General features: G+C 43.6%; 2 protein-coding genes across 4 annotated transcripts in view; one reads left to right on the top strand and one right to left on the bottom strand.

The window, feature by feature from the left end:
• Positions 1–7649, bottom strand: part of CSTF1 (cleavage stimulation factor subunit 1) — a 15030-nt gene extending 7381 nt beyond the window's left edge. For both annotated transcript variants that reach the window (XR_016387948.1, XM_022597402.3), the window contains exons 1-5: positions 7321–7649; positions 4991–5191; positions 2760–3037; positions 2398–2595; positions 1252–1642 (exon numbers count right to left, since the gene is read on the bottom strand). Coding sequence is in view for 1 of the 2 variants with exons in the window: in XM_022597402.3 (XP_022453110.1) it covers positions 1252–1642; positions 2398–2595; positions 2760–3037; positions 4991–5159 (1036 nt within the window). In the remaining variant the exon portion in view is untranslated. The remainder of the gene's footprint in view (positions 1–1251; positions 1643–2397; positions 2596–2759; positions 3038–4990; positions 5192–7320) is intronic.
• Positions 7434–23689, top strand: part of AURKA (aurora kinase A) — a 19521-nt gene continuing 3265 nt past the window's right edge. Inside the window, exons 1-7 of one of the 2 annotated variants that reach the window (XM_022597403.3) lie at positions 7434–7895; positions 11538–11581; positions 14328–14607; positions 16623–16677; positions 17742–17930; positions 18711–18849; positions 22817–22965. In XM_022597403.3, coding sequence (XP_022453111.1) covers positions 11543–11581; positions 14328–14607; positions 16623–16677; positions 17742–17930; positions 18711–18849; positions 22817–22965 — 851 coding nt within the window. In that variant the 5' untranslated portion in view covers positions 7434–7895; positions 11538–11542. Of the gene's footprint in view, positions 7896–11537; positions 11582–14327; positions 14608–16622; positions 16678–17738; positions 17931–18710; positions 18850–22816; positions 22966–23689 lie in introns of both variants that reach the window. The other variant, XM_022597404.3, reaches the window with a different exon arrangement.

Below are 23689 nucleotides of genomic sequence, written 5' to 3'. Positions count from 1 at the left end.
GGGCCCAGCCGCTCCGCGGCATGTGGGATCTTCCCGGACCGGGGCACGAACCCGTGTCCCCTGCATTGGCAGGCGGACTCTCAACCACTGCGCCACCAGGGAAGCCCTAAATTAACTTTTAACATCAAAATTCCTAATGTTTACTTGATAGTTTTTCCTTTTCCTTCATTATTTCAAGAGCCCTCTGAATTCTAACTAAATATTAAAACTGGAAAAGCAGATCCAAAAGTGCTGACATGAAGGGGTCTTAAACTGTGAATTAGAAAAAGAGGGAATTTGCGTATAAATTCATTATAATCTCATTTTAAAATTAAATCCCAATTCTCCAGAAAAACAAACCCATCAGCCACATATAACCATAAAACATCCCAAACATTCGTAAAACAAAAATGACTCTTCCCAAGACTTGCTAGCTATACCATCTACACCAGAAGCCAGAGAGATGGCAGGAAGCAAACTCTGGTTACAATGAGATAAATCTACGGTAGGTTATGCTGCACCCTAGTGGTTCAGATGTCACCAACTCTTCAATTTTCTTCACTTATTAACATCCCAGCAGTCCCTTACAACAGTGTTGTTTTCTTGTGAGTTTTAAAGTTGTGGTCATGGCAATTTCAGTGTATGACACAAACATCTCACAACAGAGGAAACTAGCTGAAGTTTTCTACCAAACAGCCTTTGCTGCTACAAGGAACAGAAAAATGAAACACAATATTTTAATACTTACTATCAAATAATTAGACAAACGCTGACTACAAGTGATAGGATAAATTTAAACAGATCTCATAAAAAGAGCTCACAGGCACAACTGTTACAATTAGAGACCAACATAAAGTAGACAATCAGACTAACAATTTCGTGTTTCTGTCTGAAGGGCCCACTTTATATCTAGGTTCGGAACACTTGGGGTCTCTTTTGGGGGCTCCTTCTCCTCTCTCAGGCATGAGCCAAGATCTTTCCTCTCACTTACTGAGTCTCTTCTCTGGACTGCTTTCATGTTTTTGCGGGAAGTGGGCAGGCCATGGGTCTACAAACAGACCACCTAATTCTCAAGTGTTACTTGCATGGAATCAGATCTAATTTTAGCTGTTAACATTTGAGAAGGGCAAAGAAACTGTGGTTCTATTTCCAGCTCTGCCTCTTGTTTGATCCACATAGATTTATTGTGTGGATCTAGTTCGAGGATCTAAAAGAGAGTTCTGGAAACTAAAATGCCTCAGAAATGTGAAGTAATATCAACTTCTCACATACCTGTGTATCTCACCAGGGTTCGTCCTGTTGATATTTCCCAAAGTTTAGCTACAGAGTCTTTTCCACTTGACAGAATGTATTTTGAATTTTTGGAAAAAATGGCAGAACAAACTTCAGCACCGTCGTGTGCTTTCTCAAAAGTGGTGATGCATCGATTTGAAACACCATCCCACAGTTTGATGCAGCCGTCCTTGCTGCCAGTCACATACATATTGGCACTAGGATTGTAATTAACGGAACATATGGCATCAGTGTGTTGATCTTGAGGATTGCAAGAGACAAAGCACTGAAATGTGTTGATATCGTAAAGCCGAAGAGTAGGATGCTGAGTTCCAACAAGTATAAAGTCTCCAGAAGGATGAAAAGAGATGGAGCGTAACATTTCAGCCTCCTGTTGGGAAAGAGACCAAGTGGTGAACAATTAAACCCACAGGAAATGGGGAAAATGTTTGGCTGATGCAAAGAATCCATAAAACAGTGACTAGATATTACACAGGTAAGAGAAGAACAAAGAACTTTCTGGAATACATAAAAGGACCATCTGAACAAAGATTTCCGAAACTATCTACTGGTGAGATTATGCCGAAGATCACAGGTGAGCTTCATCATTTGCACATAAACAATGGGTGAACTCAGAAGGGAATACTATCAATCTATGACACATTCACATACGATTAATGAATAAAAATAAACTACAAGAAGAGTTTCTTTAATTTGTCCCAGGGCTCCAAATATTGAAGTGGAAGCCACTACTAAAACATTAGCATTTCTGAACCGCATATTCAAAACAGAGCACCAAATGTCGCTTTTCCAGCAAACACCTGAGAATTTCAACTGAATAATTTTTTAATTCCCCTAAGTTAGAGAAGTTTGTTGTGTTTTGTCTTTAAACAGGAAACTGCAACCTTTAAAACGTGACGTGCGTTCTGAACTGTATCTGTGACCAGCAGCCATCCTCACTGGCCAGAGGTGGGCGCGTGACAGCATGAGAGCCGTGCCATTTGCAGTGGGCGCTGCGTCCTTGCTGCCATCCTCTCTATTTACAGGATAACCACTGAGACGACTTTTAACAAGAGAAGAGCCACACAACAGCTCATTGTATTTAGGGAAAAAAATGCATACAGCTCCTTTCCAAACATTCCTAACCTGAATGTATTTGAAGGCTCTTTTTGCAGATGGTTTGGAATAATCAAATAATTTAAGAGTATAGTCCCTTGAACCAGAGGCAAGGATCTGTTCTGTTGGGTGGAAAGCGAGACACGTGACTTCATCCACGTGGTCGTAAAGAGTTCGAATCACTGGGTGGTTTTCCATGTTCTGCTGTGCAGTCTCATTCATCATGACCTAGGCCAGCAAGAAGAGAAGAGAATCTTGAAGTGTAAAATCTATCTGGCTCACAGTATACATTCTACAGCTATGCTAAGTTAAAACTGGTTTAAACTATGCTCTCATTCTCCCAAGAATGAACAACAAAAGGCAAATGGTAAGTATATTACCAGGATTTTTACCTCTATTGGCATGGCACTTTTGGCCAACATTCTTTCTGTGTCAAGTATTTTTATGGAAGCGTCAGCAGATCCAGTAGCTATTAACTGCCCATCTCTACTATAGGTAGCTACACGACATGGTCCTTTATGGGATGTGACATAGCATGTTTCATACTCTGAAGCCTCTGGGGACATAGTCTGGACATCTGCATCAAACTCCAGGTCAATTCCTGTGCCAGGGGCAACTGTATCTGACCGACCAATTGCATACTGAACTGCAGTATCATCGTTTTCCATTCCTGAAAGGAATAAAAATTAAGGGCATGAAAAAACGTTATTTTAAAAAGACAGGACAAAGTTCTGGATCCAAACTGGGAAAGGTGTTTGCTGATGTCAACTTACTCTTTCTTGGAGCTGCATGGTACTTAATACTGTACAAAGTTATGTATTGTGACCTGGGTGCACAAACAGTGACAACGCTGTAAGGCAATAGGTGTTGTGGCAGGTTAGGTTCCAACAGGTAAAGTCACCTCCACAGATACTTGCCTCCAAAAGTTTCTACTTTAACCACAACTACAGAAACTGAAAAACAGCAGTTCTGTAATTAAATTGTCCATTTTTCCCGATTTCGAATTTTAATATTTTTAGTGTTGAGATCTGTTAGTAGCAGCTCTGAAGCTCATTAAGTCAGATATATTGTTAGTAATAACATTAGTGAAACATCTTTGAAAGAACGTTGAGGTTTAAACAAACTGAAGTTTAACAAGAAAATCCTTTTTTTTTTGTTTTGTTTTTTGTTTTTGCGGTACGCAGGCCTCCCACTGCTGTGGCCTCTCCCGTTGCGGAGCACAGGCTCCGGGCGCACAGGCTTAGCGGCCATGGCTCACGGGCCCAGCTGCTCCGCGGCATGTGGGATCTTCCCGGACCGGGGCACGAACCCGCGTCCCCTGCATCGGCAGGAAGACTCTCAACCACTGCGCCACCAGGGAAGCCCAGAAAATCCATTTTAAATTGAAAAATAACTTGACATATCATATAAACAATTTTTATTAGTATAGAAAAAATCAGAAATGCAGATAAACAAAAAACAAACATAACCTTGTATTATATCACCCAGAGATAATTACTGTTAACATGGCGGTATGAATTCTTCTGGACCTTTCTCCACGCACACAGTTGTTTCATTTCTTAAAACACAAATAAAATCACGATATGTAACGTGGTGTGACATACTCGGTCATTTACCCATATGGAATAAACACCTGGCCAGCGTAATAAACGTTCACCCACATCATGTTGTTGGATCCAACTTTATGAATATGAGAACATGTACAACCAATTCCATATTGTTGGGCATTTCAGTGGAATTCATTTTATTTCCTCAGGCCAATTCGAACAGTTTACACTGCCAAGTCAAAGAGTATAAATATGTTTGGCAATTCTGTATTTTACTGAGTGCTTTCTATGACACAGGCAAGCACCTGGACACACTGTTGAACAAGACAAGGTTCAATATCTTTATTAAACTTGCAGTCTGGGACTTCCCCAGGGGTCCAGTCATAAAGAATCCGCCTTCCAATGCAGGGGATGAGGGTTCTATCCTTGGTTGGAGAACTAAGATCCCACATGCTGCGGGGCAACTAAGCCCGGGCACCAGAACTACTGAGCTCATAAGCCGCAACGAGACAGCCCACGTGCTGCAAACTACAGAGCCCTCACGCCACAACTAGAGAGAGAAAACCCGCATGCCACAACTAGAGAGAAGCCTGCACATCACAACAAAGAGCCTGCGTGCGACAACTAAGACCTGACGCAGCCAAAAAAATAAAACCCAAACCAAAACAACTCGCAGTCTTCTGGCAGGTGGTATGGATTGTGTGGGAAACTCAAAACAATACAGAAAATTTCAGACAGTGATTCTGTTACGAAGGAAATGGGATTGTTGTTTTAGAGCACTTGCGGAAGTACAGGGAAGATGTTCGGGTTATTTTAGAAGAAATGAGGAGGACTCTGAGATGACATCTGAGCTGAGACTTGAAGTCAATAATACAGCGGCAGAAAGCTCCAGATAATTCACATAAAGACCCTGAGGCCAGAACCTGCTCAAAACCTTCACAATCTGGACTTTGCTTTCTCCTTCATTATCCAGCACTGTGCTTGACACATACTAGGCACTAAAACTAAAGGGCAGCAATCTTGACAAACATCTGAAAGCTTGTCATGGGCTCACTGAATGTGCGTTCACAAGTCACCTAGTTTGATGAGGTGCAGGAGCTGCTCCGAGGGGGCACACACAGACTGAGGCTTGATTTCATTGATGAGGCCATTAGCAATGCTGATGTAGCCATCATAGAGCAGCTGGCTAATGATCAGCTTGTAGAGCTGCTGGCGATCCTTCAAGCCCACTTTGGTTCTGTACATCTTGGAGGAGAGGAAGGTAATTTCCCTGCCAGCTGCAAGAGAGAAAACAGGTGATGATGAGGGGCAGAGACACTAGCAAACCACAGAAGCAACACAGGAATCTGGTCAGCCTTTCCAGGGCTTAAATCCCAGCTCTATCAGCATTATCTTTGGTCAGCAACTATGTTTCTCTGAGATCAGGGTCCTCAGCTGTTAAATAAGTCAGTGAAGGCTAAACAAGATGATACATGTAGAGCACTGAGCACAGCAGCACACAGAAATGGTTCAAATCACGTTAGCCAATATTTACAGTAGAACCTCTCTCTTCATGAACATTTTTTCTCTGCTAAATTACCCACCTGCAATTTTTATTCTTTACTGCTATCCCAGAATCTTCCACTTCTTCTGTTAATGAAACCCCGGCTAATGTTTGCAATAGGTACAACAGCTGCTACTGTTGGACGTCTAGACACCACTGTTTCCACCAGCTAAGCTGTTATGTTTACTAATGTCAGTTATGGTCATTCTTAAAACATGTTTCAAGGCAACCGAGCTTGTTACATTACATAATTTAATTACAGAATACTTTGGAAAGCATTGCTGAATAAAATATTGGCAAATAGGATATGGCCAAAATAACTATAAAAAATGAAAAAATTGGAAGGACTGTGCGTTTAGATTGATTTACAAGTGTTTAAGTTCTCTCTCAGGCTCAGAAAGCAAAAGAGAAAATTACAGATGGTTTCCAGTTTATGCAAAAAAAAAAAAGAACTCCAATTGGTTGACATGATTAGATAATCTGATTATAAAAATCAATGTCTGTACACGTGTAGATCTGTACAGGTATCGGAAAGCTGCAGGAGCTGGGGAACAGCGATAAAGAATAAAAGTCACAGGCAGACAGGTAGCTGTGGCACAGAAGAAAATTGGAAGGCAGAGCACAGGAGAGAGAGAAGAATATAAGAAAGAAGGGCGGGGAGTGGGCAGTTAACACCACTTCACAGGGGCGATTCTGAAAGCGGGAGGTGCTGTAGGAAAGGGGCGGGAACAGTGTTTTTAACTACCCAAGGCCCTCTGGAGAATTACTGAGGCTAGATGATAAGAATAGCCAACGTGTTTACCATGTTTCATCTCAATCCTGAACAACATCCTATAAAGGAGGTCCAGTAATCTTGTTTACAGGTGAGGAGGGGAAATAACTTGCCCAAGGTCTCAGAATTAGTGCCTGGAGGAACCAGCATTAGAACGCAGGCGGTTTGACTCCACAGATGGTGTTGTTCTAATTGCTGCGTGTACTGCTCCTTAAAAACTTAATGATAAACTAGCTAAAATTCATTAGACATTCCACATATAACACACACGGTGTAAGCAGCTAATATGCATTACGTCATTCAATCTTCAGCTTATCCCATTTTAGAGGTGGGCAACCGAAGGCACAGGAAGGTTAACTCACCCAGGATCCAACAGCCTGTAAATGGCGGAGCCTGGATCCTAACCCAGAGCCTGAGCTCTTACTGTGCTCTACTGATGGGTATTAAGCAAATATATATAAAGCCATGCTCGTGCAGACAACACTAGGACACAACAGAGATGATGAAACCGGCTCAAAGAGGTTAGGAAATACTGCAAGTAAAACGTGGCTGCGTAACTCGTCCAAGGTTAAAGTGGCCACCAGGATTACCCACCCCAGAGCCCAGAGCTTAACCACTATTCCATCCTTCACTCGTGCCAGGCGCATCATAGGACTACCAAGAGATTAAAATAGGAAAAGAGAGGACGAGCCCTGCTTCTCAACTCCCATAGAACGTCCGTTCGCTGGGCTAGAAAGTGCCTAATTACCGCCCCCAATTTGCAGGTGAAGGGTCTGCGGCCGGAAGACAGGAAGTAACCAATCCAGGACTGGTTGTACCCGTAGTTGGAAGGAAGACCAGGGAGAGAACACAAACGCCCCCTCACCGTACGCTCCGCTATGACCCCGAGCTAGAGGCTAGCGAAGAATGGAGGGTGAAAGAGAGGCCTTTGAGGAAGAGGAGCGACAGTGCGGGCCCAGCCTGGCAACTCAGGGCGCATGCCACCCCGCTCACTACTGACTCTTCCCGCCTCGCCCGCGTCTTTCCTGTGGTGCCCCAAAGGCGCTAGCCGACCGCACCCGCCATTCCACGCACCCCGGACTCCCCCATACCGGATCGTCCTGCTCTCTCGGTCTCCCGCGCTCTCTCGGTCTCCCGCGCTCTCTGCTAGAAAAATGGAGACGCAAATCCTGCCCAATCGATCGCTCCGGGCGCACCTTCACTGCACACGCACAAAGGGCATCGCGCCGAACGCTGCGCTATCGATTGACCCCACTCGCTCCAGCCCTTCTCGCCATCTTACGGGCGCGTTCTAGAGATTCGTTGACCTCCTCAGACTTTATCTCCGGCGCGGCAACCCTGACGCCAAGGGACTGCTGCCTCACGGACAAATGTCAGACCCGGAGAGCACCGCGGGCGCTAGAACGGCCGCAGATGTGGCGGGCCTTTGCCTCCATCACTTCCGGGGCCTTGCGAAGCAAGTGCGCCTGCGCGCCGTCTCCGCCGAGCCGTGACTCAAGCCGTCGAGTTGGTTTTGAACCAATGAAAATGCAGCGCCTCTCTAGCCCCGACCAATCAGCTTTCGGGTTCGAGGGTTTAACTCCTATTTAAAATGAAGACTTTGACTCCTAACGGCCGAGCTCTTGGGAGGACTCGGAGCCTTCGGGTCGGAGGTGGGAGGCTGTAGGTACGTAGACCTGGGGCATCTCTGTGAGGCGGGCGGGAGGACCCTGGGTGGCCTTTGGGGGTGGGTGGGAGGGAAGAGGACTTTGGGGCCGCTGGGCCGGCGAGGGGAGGGTCGGGGCGAGAAAGGCTCCCTTGGTCCCCCAGTTCCTCCCTGCGTTCACCCCCCCGTTCCTCCCTGCGTCCCCCCGTGCTTTTCCAGCGCCCTCCCATCAGCTCCTGGGTCCCCAGACGCCGTGTAACATGCTGCCTGGTGTTTATTAAACACCTGGAGTGCGTTGGGTTGTGTGGCGTGGTGGGGGGGCTCTGGGGTGTGCTTTCTGATGGGATTCTCGTGTTCAGTGAGCACCTGGGTAAGGAGGTACAGAAGGTTTTTGCTGTCTTGGAGTTTACGTTCTGGGGGGTGGGGAGACAGACGATGAAGTAGCAAGATAACTTCCACTAGGGAAGGGCGCTAGGAACCGTGGGCTACTTTGGGTAGACTAGCCGGAAAAGGCCCTTGTCCGGGCGGGACGGATGAGTGGGTGAATAAATAACTTCCTCAAAGAGGCCTTCCTGGGCCAGTACTTCTCAAACCGTAGACCTTGGACTACCCTTATCGGGATTACTTGAGCGTCCTTGTTAAAAATGTGAACCCACCTAAGGGATCGGAAGCGCTTGGGTGTAGGACTCAGGTGTCTGTATTTTTATCAAGCTCTGCAGGTGATTCTGATGTTTCGTTGAGAACTAGTGGTCTAGCCCAGCCACATACTGGTCATCCGGGGGTGTCTTTGAAATGCAGGATTTAGTTGTTAGGTCTGGGGTTGGGCCTGAAAGTCTCCATTTCTAGCAAATGTCCTCCTGATGTAGATGTAGCTATCACCCTTGACTTTCACTGTTTCCTTCTCATCCTTAACCTTCCTAGTTCTTTGAATTAAATGCTTCTCAGCAACATACTCATTTCCTCTCCACTCTCTTGCATCTGTGCAGACATTTGCAGCTTTAACGAAGGAAGGAAAAGTCTCAACCCACAGTGCTGTTAAATCTGTTTTGCTGTTTAGTAGGATCTCTGGTTTGAACTGCAGGGATCTTGTGCAGGTCGTCTGGACGTGTGACTCCTGAACTCGGCTGCAGGCCAGAATCACCTGAGAAGCAGTCTTCTTGCGGCTTTCTCCAGAATTTCTGGATCAGAATCATGTTCCATTCTGTTATTGTTCTTCCTGAGAAGGAAAGTGCATTACATTGGAGTGAATGTCTGTAGCTTCTGTTGAAGACGGTTCAATCAGTGTTCATTGGTCTGTGTGCTCTCATGAGTCTGCTGCTTGTAACTGTTCGGGAGAGTGAAGAAAGCATCAGAGCATGTGTGAAATTCAAGGAGAATGTATTTCCTTTTCTTTTTTGTCTATTATGTCTAAATGGCTGTTTGATATAAGGACTCCAGGCTCTTTAGCCTGGTCCCGTCTTCGAGGTGGAGTTATTTGATTACTTATAAAGTGGATGTGAAAGCGTGGGGCTGAAGAGTGCTTTCTGATTGGATTCTAGAGTATAAGGAGCATCTGAGTAAGAGAAATAGAGAAAGGTTTCTGCTTTCTTGGAGTTTATGTTCTACTTACTCGATAGGTTGTTGTGCCTGACTCACAGGAAGTGATTCTAACACTTCCTAAGTGTTAGAAACTATTTTTTATTACTGATCTGTTTTGTTAATGGATTGATTCATTCCCAAAAGATGAGCGTACATACTGTGTGCCAGGCATGTTCTGGGGAGGTAACAGTGAACAAAATGGGACTAAGCTCTTCCTCCTGTGGAGCTTACTTTCTTTAGAGATACTGAGCAGATAGCTGGGTATCTGAGTCTGGGGACTCAGAAGGTAAACAAGTACAAATAATGTTATGTAAGGTGTTAAGTAAAAGAGAGATGATCTGAAAGGGGCATCTCAGCATGAATGAAATGAAGGAACAGCCACACTTCTCTTTTAGGGAGGAGCCTCATAGGTAGAGGGAACAGGAAGTGCAAAGGCCCTGTGGCAGGGGACTTCTCTGCCAGGGAAAGGGAGGAGCCCTGAATGGCTGGTGTGCAATAGAGAAGAGGAGATCTGGTCACAGAGGTGGTCAAGATCCACATTCTGTGAGACTTTATAGGCCTATATGTGCAAGTAAGATTTTGAATTTGAGTTGAGGAACCATGAGGGGCCTCTGAACCACGGACCATGTATCTGACTTGTTAATGGGATCACTGGGCACAGTGTTGAAAATGGACTTAATGGGAGAAGGGTGGAAGCAGAGTGACCATTGGGGAGCCTTTTGCAAATAATTGTGGGGAGAGAAAATTGTGGTTTGACGAGGTGGGAGTAGTAAAGGCTGTGAGCAGTGATTTTGAAGATAGAGCCTGTAAGATATGCTGATGGATCAGATAAGGGGTTTGAGGGAGAACCGTGTAAAAGATTGTGCTAAGACTTTAGACTTGAGCAACTGGCAGGATGGATTTGCCGTCTACTGAGATGGTGGCAGCCCAGTCCGCCGTCCGAGAGAGCGGGTTGCCGGAGATGGGGGTGGGGAAGGGAGCAGGACTTCAGTTGGGGACAGTTTAACATTGAGATGCTCTCAGATTACCAGGTGGTCAGAGTTCCGATGGAAATTTGGGGATCCTCAGCCTGTGGATGGTACTGAAAGCCAGGAGACGGGATGAGCTCACCGAAGGAGTGAGTGTAGTTGGGAAAGAAGTGTTTCTGGGCAACCCCCATGGCAAAGGGGAAAAGAAGTGTGCCGGAGAGAAGAGGTTTCATTTGGTGTGTTGGGTTGAGATGCCTGGCAGACCTTCCTGGGGGATCCTGAGCAGGTTGTTAGAGAGCCTGGCAGTCGCAGGAGAGGGGAGGGCAGGAGATGCAAATTCGAGCTCTCTTGTTAAAGATGTTCAGAGTCCTGGGGCCGTAGGCAGGTGTAGATGGAGACCTGCAGAGTCCATTCCGGAGTCACCCCAGACACTGAGATTGGTGGTACGCATGAGGCTGATCAGCAAAGGCTGTTGCGATGGGACAGCAGCAAGGTGAAGACAGATCTGCGAGCTAAGCGAAGAAAGGAGTGGAAAAAGAGTGCAGGATCCCCTGGAATGCAGGGAATGCACGTTAGAGGAAGGCCGAGAATTGACCTTTCGGTTTAGCAACAGCAGGGGTCAGTCTGGAGCTGGGCTGGCGGTGGGGATAAAAGCCCTGTGGGAGGGAGCTTGTGGCTGCGTGAGGGAAGTGGTAGAGACTTGCAGAGCTTTGCTGTTGAAAGGGGAGGCCAGAGATGTGGTCATAGCTTGAGTCAGTTTTGGGGTAAAGAGGACCTTTTTTATTCTGAAGGCAGCAGGTGTGGAAGCTGGCTTGTACAGTGATGGAAGTGGTCCGTTAGAGAGATGATGGGGCAGGACAGGGCGGTTCAGGAGTGAAGTCTGAGTATCGGGGGAGGGGCGGGCTGCAGTGTGTGAGGTGGGGGGAAGGCCCCATGCCTGCACGTGGTATCAGGCGAGAAAACACTGCTCCCTTATCAGCCTCATTTGGATGACAAAACATGTAAAATTCTGTGTGACGTTGAGGCTTTTTCATCAGGATTTATAACCTTCATCCAGCATAACACTTGGAAGCAGGTGGATTTTTACAAATTAAAGGTGGCTCTTTTTTCTTTTCAGGCATCATGGACAAATGTAAAGAAAACAGCATCTCGGGGCCTAAGGTAAATCGAATAATCTGTAATCTCAAGTCACATTTATAAAACCCAAAGGGAGATTGGGCTTTATTTTATTATTTATTTATATTATTATTATTTTTTATTGGGGTATAGTTGTTTGAGATTGGGTTTAAAATCTAGAATTCTTTTTTTTTTTTTTTTCTAGAATTCTTTTTACCTTTACTCTGGGTTGTAACTTTAGATCCCTCTACCATGTTCCTGGGTGGGAATTAGTCGTTATACTACGCATTCAATAACACTTCGTTGCTTCTTTCACCGTAACTTTTATTTCCTCTGCTTTGTCTTGCAGTTAACTGTTTAAGTATCTGTATTGCTCCATTGCATGCAGGATAATGATGTATGTAGTAGGTGCTTAACACTTGCCTGTACTTCCTTGCTTTCCAGAAATTAATTTCTTTGCCGTAGTTGGTTCTGCTCACGCTTTAGAGGAATGTCGAGCAGCAGTTCAGTGGGCATTTCCTGGGCATTGCAGCCAGGTTCTGTGTCAGGTGCAGGAATCACAACGGTGAAAAGCATGTGGTCTTTGACTTTAAAGAACTTAGAGCCCTTCTGGGTAGGTGTGTGAGCCAGTACCATACTATATCTACATATAACCTGAGTAATTCCTAGGAGGGGTGCTCAGTTCAGCTTGGGGTAGATTGGAATCCAGGAGGAGAGACCCCCTGGCCCTTACTTAGCATTTGATGAATATTTGTGGAGCAGTTAGGTGAATGGGTCTCTCACAGAAAGATCCTTTTAATATAAGTAATCCCCGGGTTTTTTTCCTTCTAGGAAATTAGAAGAATATAAATACTGCTTTTTTTTTTTTTTTTGAGGGGAGGGGTTTGTTTTTAGAAGTCTTCATCTTTGAAAAATGGATGCTTAGCCTTTTTTACTGGCTGAAAGTGTAAAAATGACCAACCAGAAAAAGGCTAAATTGGTTCACTGTATTTGATTCTCAATTCTGATGATAAAAATCATTTAAAAAAATTGCTCTAGGAACTTCCCTGGTGGCACAGTGGTTAAGAATCCGCCTGCCAATGCAGGGGACACGGGTTCAAGCCCTGGTCCGGGAAGATCCCGCATGCCGCAGAGCAACTGAGCCCGTGCGCCACAACTACTGAGCCTGTGCTCTAGAGCCCGTGCTCTGCAACAAGAGAAGCCACTGCAATAAGAAGCCCGTGCACCGCAACTAGAGAAAGGCCGTGCACCGCAATGAATACCCAACATAGCCAAAAAATAAATAAATAAATTTACATAAAAAGAAAATTGCATGATGTTTAAAATGTTTTTTGCTGCCTGAATGTCTGCTGTGTTGTGGATGCTGCTAATTTCAGAAGCAATCTCTTTTTCCTGTAAGTTGGAAACCCTCTCTTGGAAAGCACTTGTACCAGCAAGCTGGTGATGGATTCTGAGTCTTCTCTTCTGGCACTGTTTCCTCGTTTATGAGGAAATTTCCTCCATTGAAGCTAGAGGAAGTGCCCCCTGCCCTGTGTTTGATTAGCTCAGGGCCTTAGAATTTAAGTATTTTAAAAACTCGTGACATCCAACTTACAGGCATGTAAATAATATATTTTAGTAGTAATTTTTTTTTTTTTTTTTTTTTTTTGCGGTACGTGGGCCTCTCACTGTTGTGGCCTCTCCCGTTGTGGAGCACAGGCTCTGGACACGCAGGCTCAGCGTCCATGGCTCACGGGCCCAGCCGCTCCGCTGCATGTGGGATCTTCCCGGACCGGGGCATGAACCCGTGTCCCCTGCATCAGCAGGCAGACTCTCAACCACTGCGCCCCCAGGGAAGCCCTGGTAGTAACTTTTTGAAGAGCCTATGTTTATTTTGTCTTTTGCCTCAGATGCATTTTGTCAGTATTGAACACTTGGAAATTGAAACACTACTAAATCAGTAGTAATTAGCTTTTTGGACTATTAAAACTGTGGTCATTATTGTAAAAAAAAGAAAAGTAATTAGCTTTTGTGGAAAATCTGGCAAGTACAGAAATTCTCCAAAACTTCTTTACTCAAAGGTAATCACTGTTGAGGCCTCCCCTGGTGGCGCAGTGGTTGAGAATCCGCCTGCCAATGCAGGGGACGTGGGTTCGAGCCCTGGTCTGGGAAGATTCCACATGCCGCGAGGCAACTAGGCCCGTGCGCCACAACTACTGAGCCTGCGCGTCTGGAGCCTGTGCTCTGCAACAAGAGAGGCCTGCACACCGCGATGAAGAGTGGCCCCTGCTCGCCGCAACTACAGAAAGCCCTCGCACAGAAACGAAGACCCAACACAGCCAAAAATAAATAAATAATAATTTAAAAAAAATCACTGTTGAATATTTTGTTGTATTTCTTTCAGTCTTTTCTCTAAACATAGGTGTTGTCAAAGAAATGTCATTGGAATTGGGATTTTGGTATAAAGTTTCCAAATTGCAGCTTCTTGCTAAATAATAATTCCCAAGTCATTGTGAATTCTTAGTGTTTAATGCCTCCTTTTTTCAATGAAAGTTTGTTCATGAACATTTGTTTATGGGGGCGTGCTTTTTAGGGGTGGGTGTTGGGGAAGGGGAGGCGGTGTCATTCAGGTATTGCAGCCATATACTGACTGTATGCTCTGGAAGTGCTGATTAAAATCGCTTTCCCCTAACGTCTTATCAGTGAGTGACACTCATTTTCTTATATTGGAAAACAAACTTTTGGAATATTCTCATGATATTCAGCTTTCGTTCATGGAGACCATAAAGTTCCTTTTTCCTCCCCCATCTAGACTACAGTTCCACTTGGTGATGGCCCAAAACGTGTTCCGGTGACTCAGCAATTTCCTTCTCAGAATCCGGTGTCTGCGAACAGTGGCCAGGCTCAGCGGGTCTTGTGTCCTTCAAATTCCTCGCAGCGTGTTCCTTCACAAGTTCAAAAGCTTGTCTCCAGCCAAAAACCTGTACAGCCCCTGAAGCAGAAGCCGACGCAGGCAGCCAGCGCCCCTCGTCCTGTCTCCAGGCCGCTGAGTAATACCCAAAAGAGCGAGCATCCCCAGCTCCCAGCACCTGGTAATCAGCGCTCTGAGGCTCATTGGAGAGTCGTTCTATTTAGTTGCTAAAAAAGCAAGTGTGTAGACGTGTGTTTATTGTTTGGAACCCTAGCTTTTACGTCATTTTCTACTGAGGATGGGGAGAAAATCTGGTGTCCGGGTGAAGTACCTGTGTCTCCTGTGGGCCAGGCCGGACTCCCATCCTCAAGGAAGAGTTGGCAGCCAGGGAGGACACAGCACCAGTGCCGTGTTCTTTGATTGCATAGTAGGGGCGGAGGGGAGGGATGGGGTTCTTGTAGCAGGTACTCTTGGAGCTGAACAACTTCAGGGTTCTGGGGTGTGGAGGGAAGTGCCTGGCGTGGGGAGTGGGTGGACTGAGGCGGGCCAGGTCAGGTCGAGGTGGGCACTGCTGGCCGCGGTGAGTGGGGCTTTATCCCGTGTGCACTGGGAAGCTGCTGAAAGGTTTTTGAGCGGAGGATGGGCTGACTTGCCTTTATAGAAAGCTCATCTGAATGTGGGGCATGAATTGGAGAGTAGCATTGCTGGACCCAGGGGTACCAGATAGGAGGGAAGCCATTGTGGTTTGGGGCCGATATGGCAGCGGCCTGACCTAGGCAGAGCAGGGTCGGTGCTAATAGTTAGCATTTACCAGGTGTGAGTGCTCACACAGCAGGCTTCCTTCATCCGCATTGTGTCATTCTGTCCTCATAACCACTCAAGAAAGGCAGCCATGGTTTTTAACTTGGTTTTGTGGAGGAGGAAGCTAAGACTTTGAAGTGTTAACTTATTTGAAGACAGCCAGGATGGAGTGGTGCAGACAAATCCGAGAGCTCACTTAGGATGCAGACTTGACTGAACTGGGCAATAAACTGGACATGGGGATGGTGGTTATACTGGTGGCCTTAACTGAGATTGTGAACCAGGGAGGGGAAGAGTCCAGTTGAGGCCTGAATTCAAATACCTGACCAGAGCAAAATGTGCTGCTGTTAAGAGTTTGAAGTGCTGGAAATAGACAAGTGGAAATGTCCCATGTAATTTCCCCTTGGCCACCAAGACAGTGGAAGGATGGTGGTGGTTGGCTTATGTTTTGTTGCACGTTGCCTGTAGCAAATGGACAGCTGGCTGGCCCACCTCCTGGGGAAAAGGTGATGAGGTGGGAGCTTGTAATGGATGGGAAGATTGGTAATTCTGCTTTAGAAGCTCTTCATTTAGAAACTGAGGCTTCAGGGGGTTTCCCTGGTGGCACAGTGGTTGAGAGTCCGCCTGCCGATGCAGGGGACACGGGTTCGTACCCTGGTCTGGGAAGATCCCGCGTGCCGCGGAGTGGCTGGGCCCGTGAGCCATGGCCGCTGAGCCTGCACCTCCGGAGCCTGTGCTTCGCAATGGGAGAGGCCACAACAGTGAGAGGCCCGTGTACCGCCAAAAAAAAAAAAGAAAAGAAACTGAGGCTTCAAGGAGATTATCTAAGGGCCTAGCTATATGTATCTGCTTGTCTTTACTCTCGAAGTTCTATAAAGACTTCAAACGGCAGGAGTGAGGTTACAGTGTAGTAAGTAGTCTTTTTTTAAAATATTTTATTTATTATTTATTTATTTTGGCTGCATTGGGTCTTAGTTTTGGCATGTGGGATCTTCGTTGAGGCATGCGGGATCTTTTTGTTGCAGCACACTGGTTTTCTCTTCTCTAGTAGTGGTGAACGGGCTCCAGGTCGCGTGGGCTCTGTAGTTGAGGCGCGCGAGCTCAGTAGTTGTGGCGCATGGGCTTAGTTGCCCCTCGGCATGTGGGATCTTAGTTCCCCAACCAGGGATAGAACTTGCAACCCCTGCACTGTAAGGCAAATTCTTTACCACTGGACCACCAGGGAAGTCCCTTTCTTTTTTTAAAAAAAAAATAAAACTAGAAATAGTTCAGATCTATCATTCTGGACATACACTAATATTTTGGTGGCTATTCTTTGATTCATCTCTAATCAAAGATTTCTAACTTATTCTGTATAGTTATTCTAAAAACAGGTTTTTAACTTACTCTGTCTAGGAAATAATCCTGAAAAGGAAGCGGCATCAAAACAGAAAAATGAAGAATCAAAAAGGTAAAGTTTTATCTTGTTTACAGAGTTCTGTGCCATCATTCTACTAGAATACACCATTTAATTGCAAATTTAGTTATGGGAACACTTTTAAAATAGGTCTTTATACTGTATTTTCACTTAGAAAATATAGAAGTTTCAAATTTCCAATCTTTAAAGAAAGGGAGAAGGAATTTTAATGATGGATGTTTATTAGGGACTCGAGTTTTTCTTATTGCTTTCCAAATTTAGAAATGACTTGTAAGAATCTGCTACAGAAATGTGTGAAGCAAAAGATCTTCTCTACCTTCAGAAGTAACTACTACATATGGTTTATCTATGCTTCTATACTTTTTTCTATTCTAGTAAAGAGGTGGAAGTTAAAAAAAACAACAACAAAATGTGGTCCTATTGCAGAGCTATGGACTAATACATGACTGTCTGGGTATTTTGAAAGTATTGACAGAATTATTATACTTGTTCCTCATAATAAAGCTTGGCTGTATTTTCCCCTGCTCTCAGTCTCTGAACTGTCTAGATTCTAGAATGTGATAGGAGCCAGGAATGAATCCACAGCCTTTTTTTGCTCTAGCGCCTACCGGAGGCTTTCTGAGAATCTACATCCAATGGTTCTCACCCCACTGCCCTGCGGGCTCCATCCCACTTGCTTATCCAGAGTGGTTGGAGGCTGTGCTTGGTTTGAAAGAGGCTCACAGGTGGTTTTGCAGCATTTTTCCCTCTCCAGTTACTCATCTAATCCTTCTTACGGTCCTAAGTGTTGTTGTTAATAGGTCTGTGCTCCAGAGCATAGTACTGCCTTGGGACACTTCCCAGTGAGTGCTTCAGCTCTAACAGTCCAGGTTGTTCCTTGTCACAGAGTCACTCAGCTGATGGCAGGTGGGGGCATGGGGGGCTTAATGTCTGTGGTGACTCATTAATTGTGGTTATTGGTTTGGTTCTTGCAGAGGGTACATACTCAATACAACTTTGAATATAAAATTTATAGGATGTCTACTACTCACTAATATACATTGTTAGAAAAGATGTGTTTTCTTCACATTTTAAAATGTTCAATTCTTTCCTAGAAGGCAGTGGGCTTTGGAAGATTTTGAAATTGGTCGCCCGCTGGGTAAAGGAAAGTTCGGTAATGTTTATTTGGCGAGAGAAAAACAAAGCAAGTTTATCCTGGCTCTTAAGGTATTATTTAAAGCTCAGTTGGAGAAAGCAGGAGTTGAGCATCAGCTGAGGAGGGAAGTAGAAATACAGTCCCACCTTAGGTAAGTTTTCAGATTGATGTCCAGGAAGAGTGGCATACAGAACTTTAAGAGTTAAATGATTGTAAACTTCTTTGTAGAAGGCTGGCTCCATAGTACTGCAGAGTGACTAAATTCACTAGACTTAAGTGCCGTGGTCCTGAAAAATTGCTTGAAGGTTTGTTTTGTTGATGGAGTAATTTACTGGAGGTATTCTTGTTTTGTTTTGTTTTGGTGGATAATTAAAGGGAATGATACCTTTATTTTGAGTTCAGGTTGCAAACTGGCAGCCTACAGGTTGACTTTGGCCAGTGAATCTTTTTCTTTTTGCTTTCAGTGAATTAAAAAAAAAAAAAGCAAAACAAAAAAACAGCCTGTGCTCAGCTGTCCAAAGTTGTCAGCAGCATATCCCATGCCATTCGTGAACGCTGCCTGTGTTGTCTATCTCATGGTGTTTGGGTTTCAACTACTGTGGGAATGCCATGTCTTTTTTTTTTTTTCCAATTTGCAGAGACTTAATATTTATCTGAATTCTTTCCCCACCTAAGAATATAGATGGCCTAAAGTAAGACAATAGTCTTAACTAAACCCAAGGTCCATTAATACCTTGAAATGCATGTAAATTGATAGCAGTGTACATCTTTTTCTTACAGTGGGTCTGTAGTTTCAAATTCTCAAGGGGGGTTGAAGTGGGATCTGTGGCCAGCAGCAGTTTTCACCACTGGTTTCACATGAGCATTTGTTTGATACTCAGTACATATCAGCTCCAAAACCAGGTGTTAGAGTGTTCGTCCTTCGTTGCAGGCATCCAAATATTCTCAGGCTGTATGGTTATTTCCATGATGCTACCAGAGTCTACCTAATTCTGGAATATGCACCCCTCGGAGCTGTCTATAGAGAACTTCAGAAACTGTCAAAGTTTGATGAGCAGAGAACTGCTACTGTAAGTTTTCATTTGTTCAGACTAATTCTGTTTCCTCTATACCTGTCCTACCTAGCAGTGTACCTTTCATTATATAATAGAGGGGGTTTTGTCTCATGGGAAGATAGCTTAATCAGATCAAATATTTGAAATGGAAAAATCAAAATAGCTTAGGTGTACCTTTTATATATAGATAAAATCAGGTACCAAATGGAATATTGTGGTTGGTTTCCACAGCTGTTTCTGTGGAAATGTATAGTTGCTCTCTTTAAAAAAAAAAAAAAAGAAAAATTTGTTTTAGATTAGTTTTAGACTTATAGAATAACTGAAGGTAGTACAGACTTACTTTCTCCTATTAATACACACCTGATTTTCCTATTTATATTTTATCAGTGTGGTACAGTTGTCATAACTAATGAACCAATATTGGTACATAACTATTGACTGAAATCCATACTTCGTTCAGATTTCTTTAGTTTCTCATGATTAGATGAGGGTCACGGAGTTTTGAGAGGAAGATCAGAGGTAAAATGCATTCTCGTATCAATGATACATACTATTAACCTGACTCATCCCTGAGTGTCGGCCTTGACCACCTGGCTGAGGTAGTGTTTGTCAGGTTTCTCCACTGTAAAGTTACTCTTTTTCTCCCTTTGCATGCTCTGTCCTTTCAGAGGAACAGCCTATGGGGGGTTATGTTTCATCTCCTATAGGGCAGGGTATCGACATAAGTTATTTGGAATTCTGTACCAAATATTTCTCTATTCTCCATTATTTATTTACTTACTCATTTTTATTTATTTATTTTTGACATTTGGAAGTAATGTTTACTTCTTATATAAATTTAGTAGTAAATTTTGTAATCCTGAAGGAAAAAATAATAGAGAAATTGGGCAGAAGGTAATGTTTGAAGTGATAATGGCTGGGAATTTTCCAAATTTGATAAATGATATAAATCCTTTGATTCACCAGACAAAATTAATCCATAGACATAAAAGACATATAACAACAACAAGTCTCCACACCAAAGGCAAAATGATGTTAAAATAGTCAGAAAATGGAGTCAATCATTTATTAACATGGACTCATGGATTATTTTATACTTTGAGTATAATCTAATACCACTTTGCTCTCATTGTTCCAGCTTTGGCCGCTGGGAGCCCTCTCGTGGTTCCTGTGTCCTTTGGATATGTCCCTATTGTGTGTGTGCATGCACGTAAAAGCACTTTCTTGTTTTCTGGTGCTGTAAGATGTTCCAGCTTCATCTTGTACATTTCCTATCCCAGTCTTAGAATTCGTTATTTCTCCACGGAGCTTTGGTTCCTTTTATTGGAAAGTGTTATTAGAAACCAAGATCTGGGCGCTGGATATGATCATTGCTACTGAGTGTTATTACTTCTAGGCTTTCAGCTGACGGAGAGCAAGGAAATATGTGTATAGTAATCCATGTAAATGCATGTATCTAGAAGTATTTCTATATTTATCCATCCGTATCTATATTAAGCAAAACATGAGTCCATTATCACATGGATCATTTTACCCTCCTCGCTTGCTTATCTGTAACCTCCACCCCAACACTGAGAAACTTGGGTTCTACCCTCCGCCATCCATTTATCTGTTCAATTCCAGTGTTCACGTGTAGTGGCAGCATTGTTAACCAGCTACCCTGTGGGAAACAACTGTATGCATTTGAGATTCATCTGTATCTTTTTAGGGTTTGATAGCTCATTTCTTTTTATTGGTGAATACTATTCCATTATTCTCTCTTCACCTACCGAAGGGCATCTTGGTTTCTTCCAGTTTTCAGTGATTACGAGTAAAGCTGCTATAAACAATTGCATGCAGGTTTTTGTGGGACATAGGTTTTCAAACTGGCTGGGTAAATACTTAGGGGTGCGATTGCTGGCTTGTATGGAAAGACTACATTTAGCTTTCAAGAAACTATTAAACTGCCTTCCAAAATGGATATACCATCTTGGCCTTCCCACCCACGAATGAGAGTTCCTGTTGCTCCTCACCAGCAGCTGGTGGTGTTGAGCCTTTTGGATTTCAGTCTTTCCAGTAGCTGTAGAGTGGTGCCTCAGTTTTAATTTGCAGTTCTCTAATGACGTACAGTGTCGAGCATCTTTTCATGTGTTTATTTGTCGTCTGTATATCATCTTTGAGGTGTTTCTTCAGATCTTTTGCCCATTAAAAATTTTTGTTGTTGTCTTACTGAGTTTGAAGGGTTCGTGTGTATTTGTGATACGTGTCCTTTATCACGTTTTCTCCCTGTCTGTGGCTCATGTTTTCATTCTCTTAACTGTTTTTCAGGGGCAGATGTTTTTAATCTTAATAAAGTTCAACATTATCAGGTTTTTGTCCCCCCCCCCCCCACGAATTCTACTCTCCTTTATTGTGTGAAAATTGTTTGAAGAAGCTGAGTCTTAATTTGCGCTGTTTTTTGTTGAATTAGCCGATGATGGGCCTGTTGGATGGTGGTTACTTCGTTCTGTTTCTTGGCGGAGGTCTCTGGGTAGTATGTACACTCATTTTCTTTTTGGCGTTGATGTAAATGGCATTAAGTTCAGGTGGTTTTACTTTTATCTTCTGATGAAATCACAGCACTATTGGTGAATGACCCTCCGGTCCTGTCTGTGCAACGAGGACGTACTATTTTAAACTTAAATATTTGCCCTTTGGATAAGTAGAAATCTGTTTTATTTGCTTTTTAAATATTAGTTAACCAAACTTGTTTCTTATTTAATTGGCAGTTAATATTTGTAGTCCTCAGTTCTCCTCAGTCCAGATGGAGTTTACTTTGGTGTAAACAGATAGCTATTTGAAAGAAAAGATTGGTTCTTTCTAGATTCCTTAGTAGTTTGGAGATATATACACGCACCTGTTTTTCTTTATTAATTAAAATAAGACTAATTCTAGAGAAGTGTTAGGGACCTTTACGTGTACCCACAATCTAATGTGGGAGGTGTGGAGGGAGTTGGGTGCCAGAGAGCTCTGGTTCTTGCTGAGGTTTGAGCAGGGACAGCCTGTTGCCCTCCGGAATAGTAACGTGTGCTCCTAGGGCATCATCAACCCAACTTTGGTGCAGGAGACGAGCTTTCTTTGCCTTCACTTTCAGTTTATTATGGTCTAAATTTTGGTCTCTGGCTTTGGCTGAAAATAATGAAAAATGTCCTTTCTGACGATAACATCTGGTTTCTACCCATTTGTTTAGTACACCTTTTTTGGTACAAAATAATGTTCAGTCCTGTCTAGAATTACTTTTGGGAAACAGACACTTCTCTAACTTAAGTCAGAGCTAAATATATACTGTAAAACCATTCTTATTTATATGTTAAAGCAAATTCTGGACCTGCTTGCTAGATCTTTTAGTTGAAACGTGAACAAACGAACGGAAGGACTGACTTGCTTGTGTACTTTGAAGCTGACTAATGAATTACTATGTAGTGTGTCCCCAAATTTAGCTCACTACTTAACATGCCAGGACAACTGCTCTTAGTTATTGTTCAGGATTTTTTTCCTCCGGTGCTCTTAGAGTAAAGTTTTAGCTTCAGACAAATCCTCTTGTTGTAAATTGGCCTTGGTTTAAACATGGGAATGGTCTGTACTTAAGCGTTTTTGTTTTAAATGTTAAAAACCGTTTACATGTCTGACTCCCTAATTTATACCAGTTTTTCAATATTGTCTTAATTCATTGCTGCTGGGCCATATATTGCCACGTGGGGATGTAGTGCTGTCTCGGTGTTTTCCTGTCTTTCAATATCACATCTGCTGTGTTAGCAAATAACGTAGCACAGAATCACTTGTACTTAATGCTGCACACTAAATTGGTTTGTTTTCTTATAGAGTCATCCATTGTCTCTAGTTTGGCTTTAAAAATCTACGAAACATGTTAAAATCTATGTTGGGTTTCCTTTCAGAAGAGATGTCTAAAATTGTGTGATATAAATCTAAAACACAGATTTTCAATACTTTTTTTTTTGAATAGTATATCACAGAATTGGCAAATGCCCTGTCTTACTGTCATTCAAAGAGAGTTATTCATAGAGACATTAAGCCAGAGAACCTGCTCCTTGGATCATCTGGAGAGCTTAAGATTGCAGATTTTGGGTGGTCAGTACATGCCCCATCCTCCAGGTATGTAACTTCAGACGTGGAACTTGTTTGTTTGGTTTAGCAAAAGCCCAGGGGCCAATCATGAGCTAAATAGTAAAATATGTGAAGTATAGATGTGTGCTGAGTTGGGGCAGGTAACTGACACACGTACTTTGGTGTGATTTAGGCCTGATAGTAAACTAGTGTCTTCAAGAACATTTTTATTCTGCAGCCATTTTGGGCTGTTTATCCTGTCCTAAGCCTGGGGTTAAAAGATGCATAATGTCCTTAGAGACTAATGAAGGGGACAAATAAGTAAAAGATATGACAAGTGTATGACAGGTGAAGTGCAGCATGTGTACAGGGGCAGTAACACCTGACTGACTGGTGTGAGGGAGACTCCACTGCTTCCCGGACCAGGAGACAGAAGTTTCTGAGGGCATCGCTTGCAAAGATCTAGAACCAAGAGCACAGTTCTTCAGGGAACTTAAAGGAACCAAACTGGTTTGGATGGAGCTTTCAGGGTGGGGGGGCAAAGATTCTTTCGTCCTCTGATTGTCAACAGAACAGTCCTTTCCTGTCTCCTCTTAAAGTGGAGAGATCAACGTAATGAAACAATTTAAGTGAACTTTGCCAACAGAGCTAAAACATTTTCTCCTTTTTAAAATTTAAGTGGAGTTTAAGTGAGCTTTTGGAACCACATGTGAAGTAGGGCATTTAAAAGCATACGTCCACCAATAAGAGTCTGTCAACTTTGGGGTAGGTC

Source organism: Delphinapterus leucas, chromosome 15 (genome assembly GCF_059928025.1).
Source record: "Delphinapterus leucas isolate spDelLeu-1000000601 "Yukka" chromosome 15, BTC_Dleu_Yukka2, whole genome shotgun sequence".
Lineage (NCBI taxonomy): Eukaryota > Metazoa > Chordata > Mammalia > Artiodactyla > Monodontidae > Delphinapterus > Delphinapterus leucas.
The sequence above is the reverse complement of the archived record's forward strand: the minus strand, read 5'-3'. Positions and strand labels throughout refer to the sequence as shown.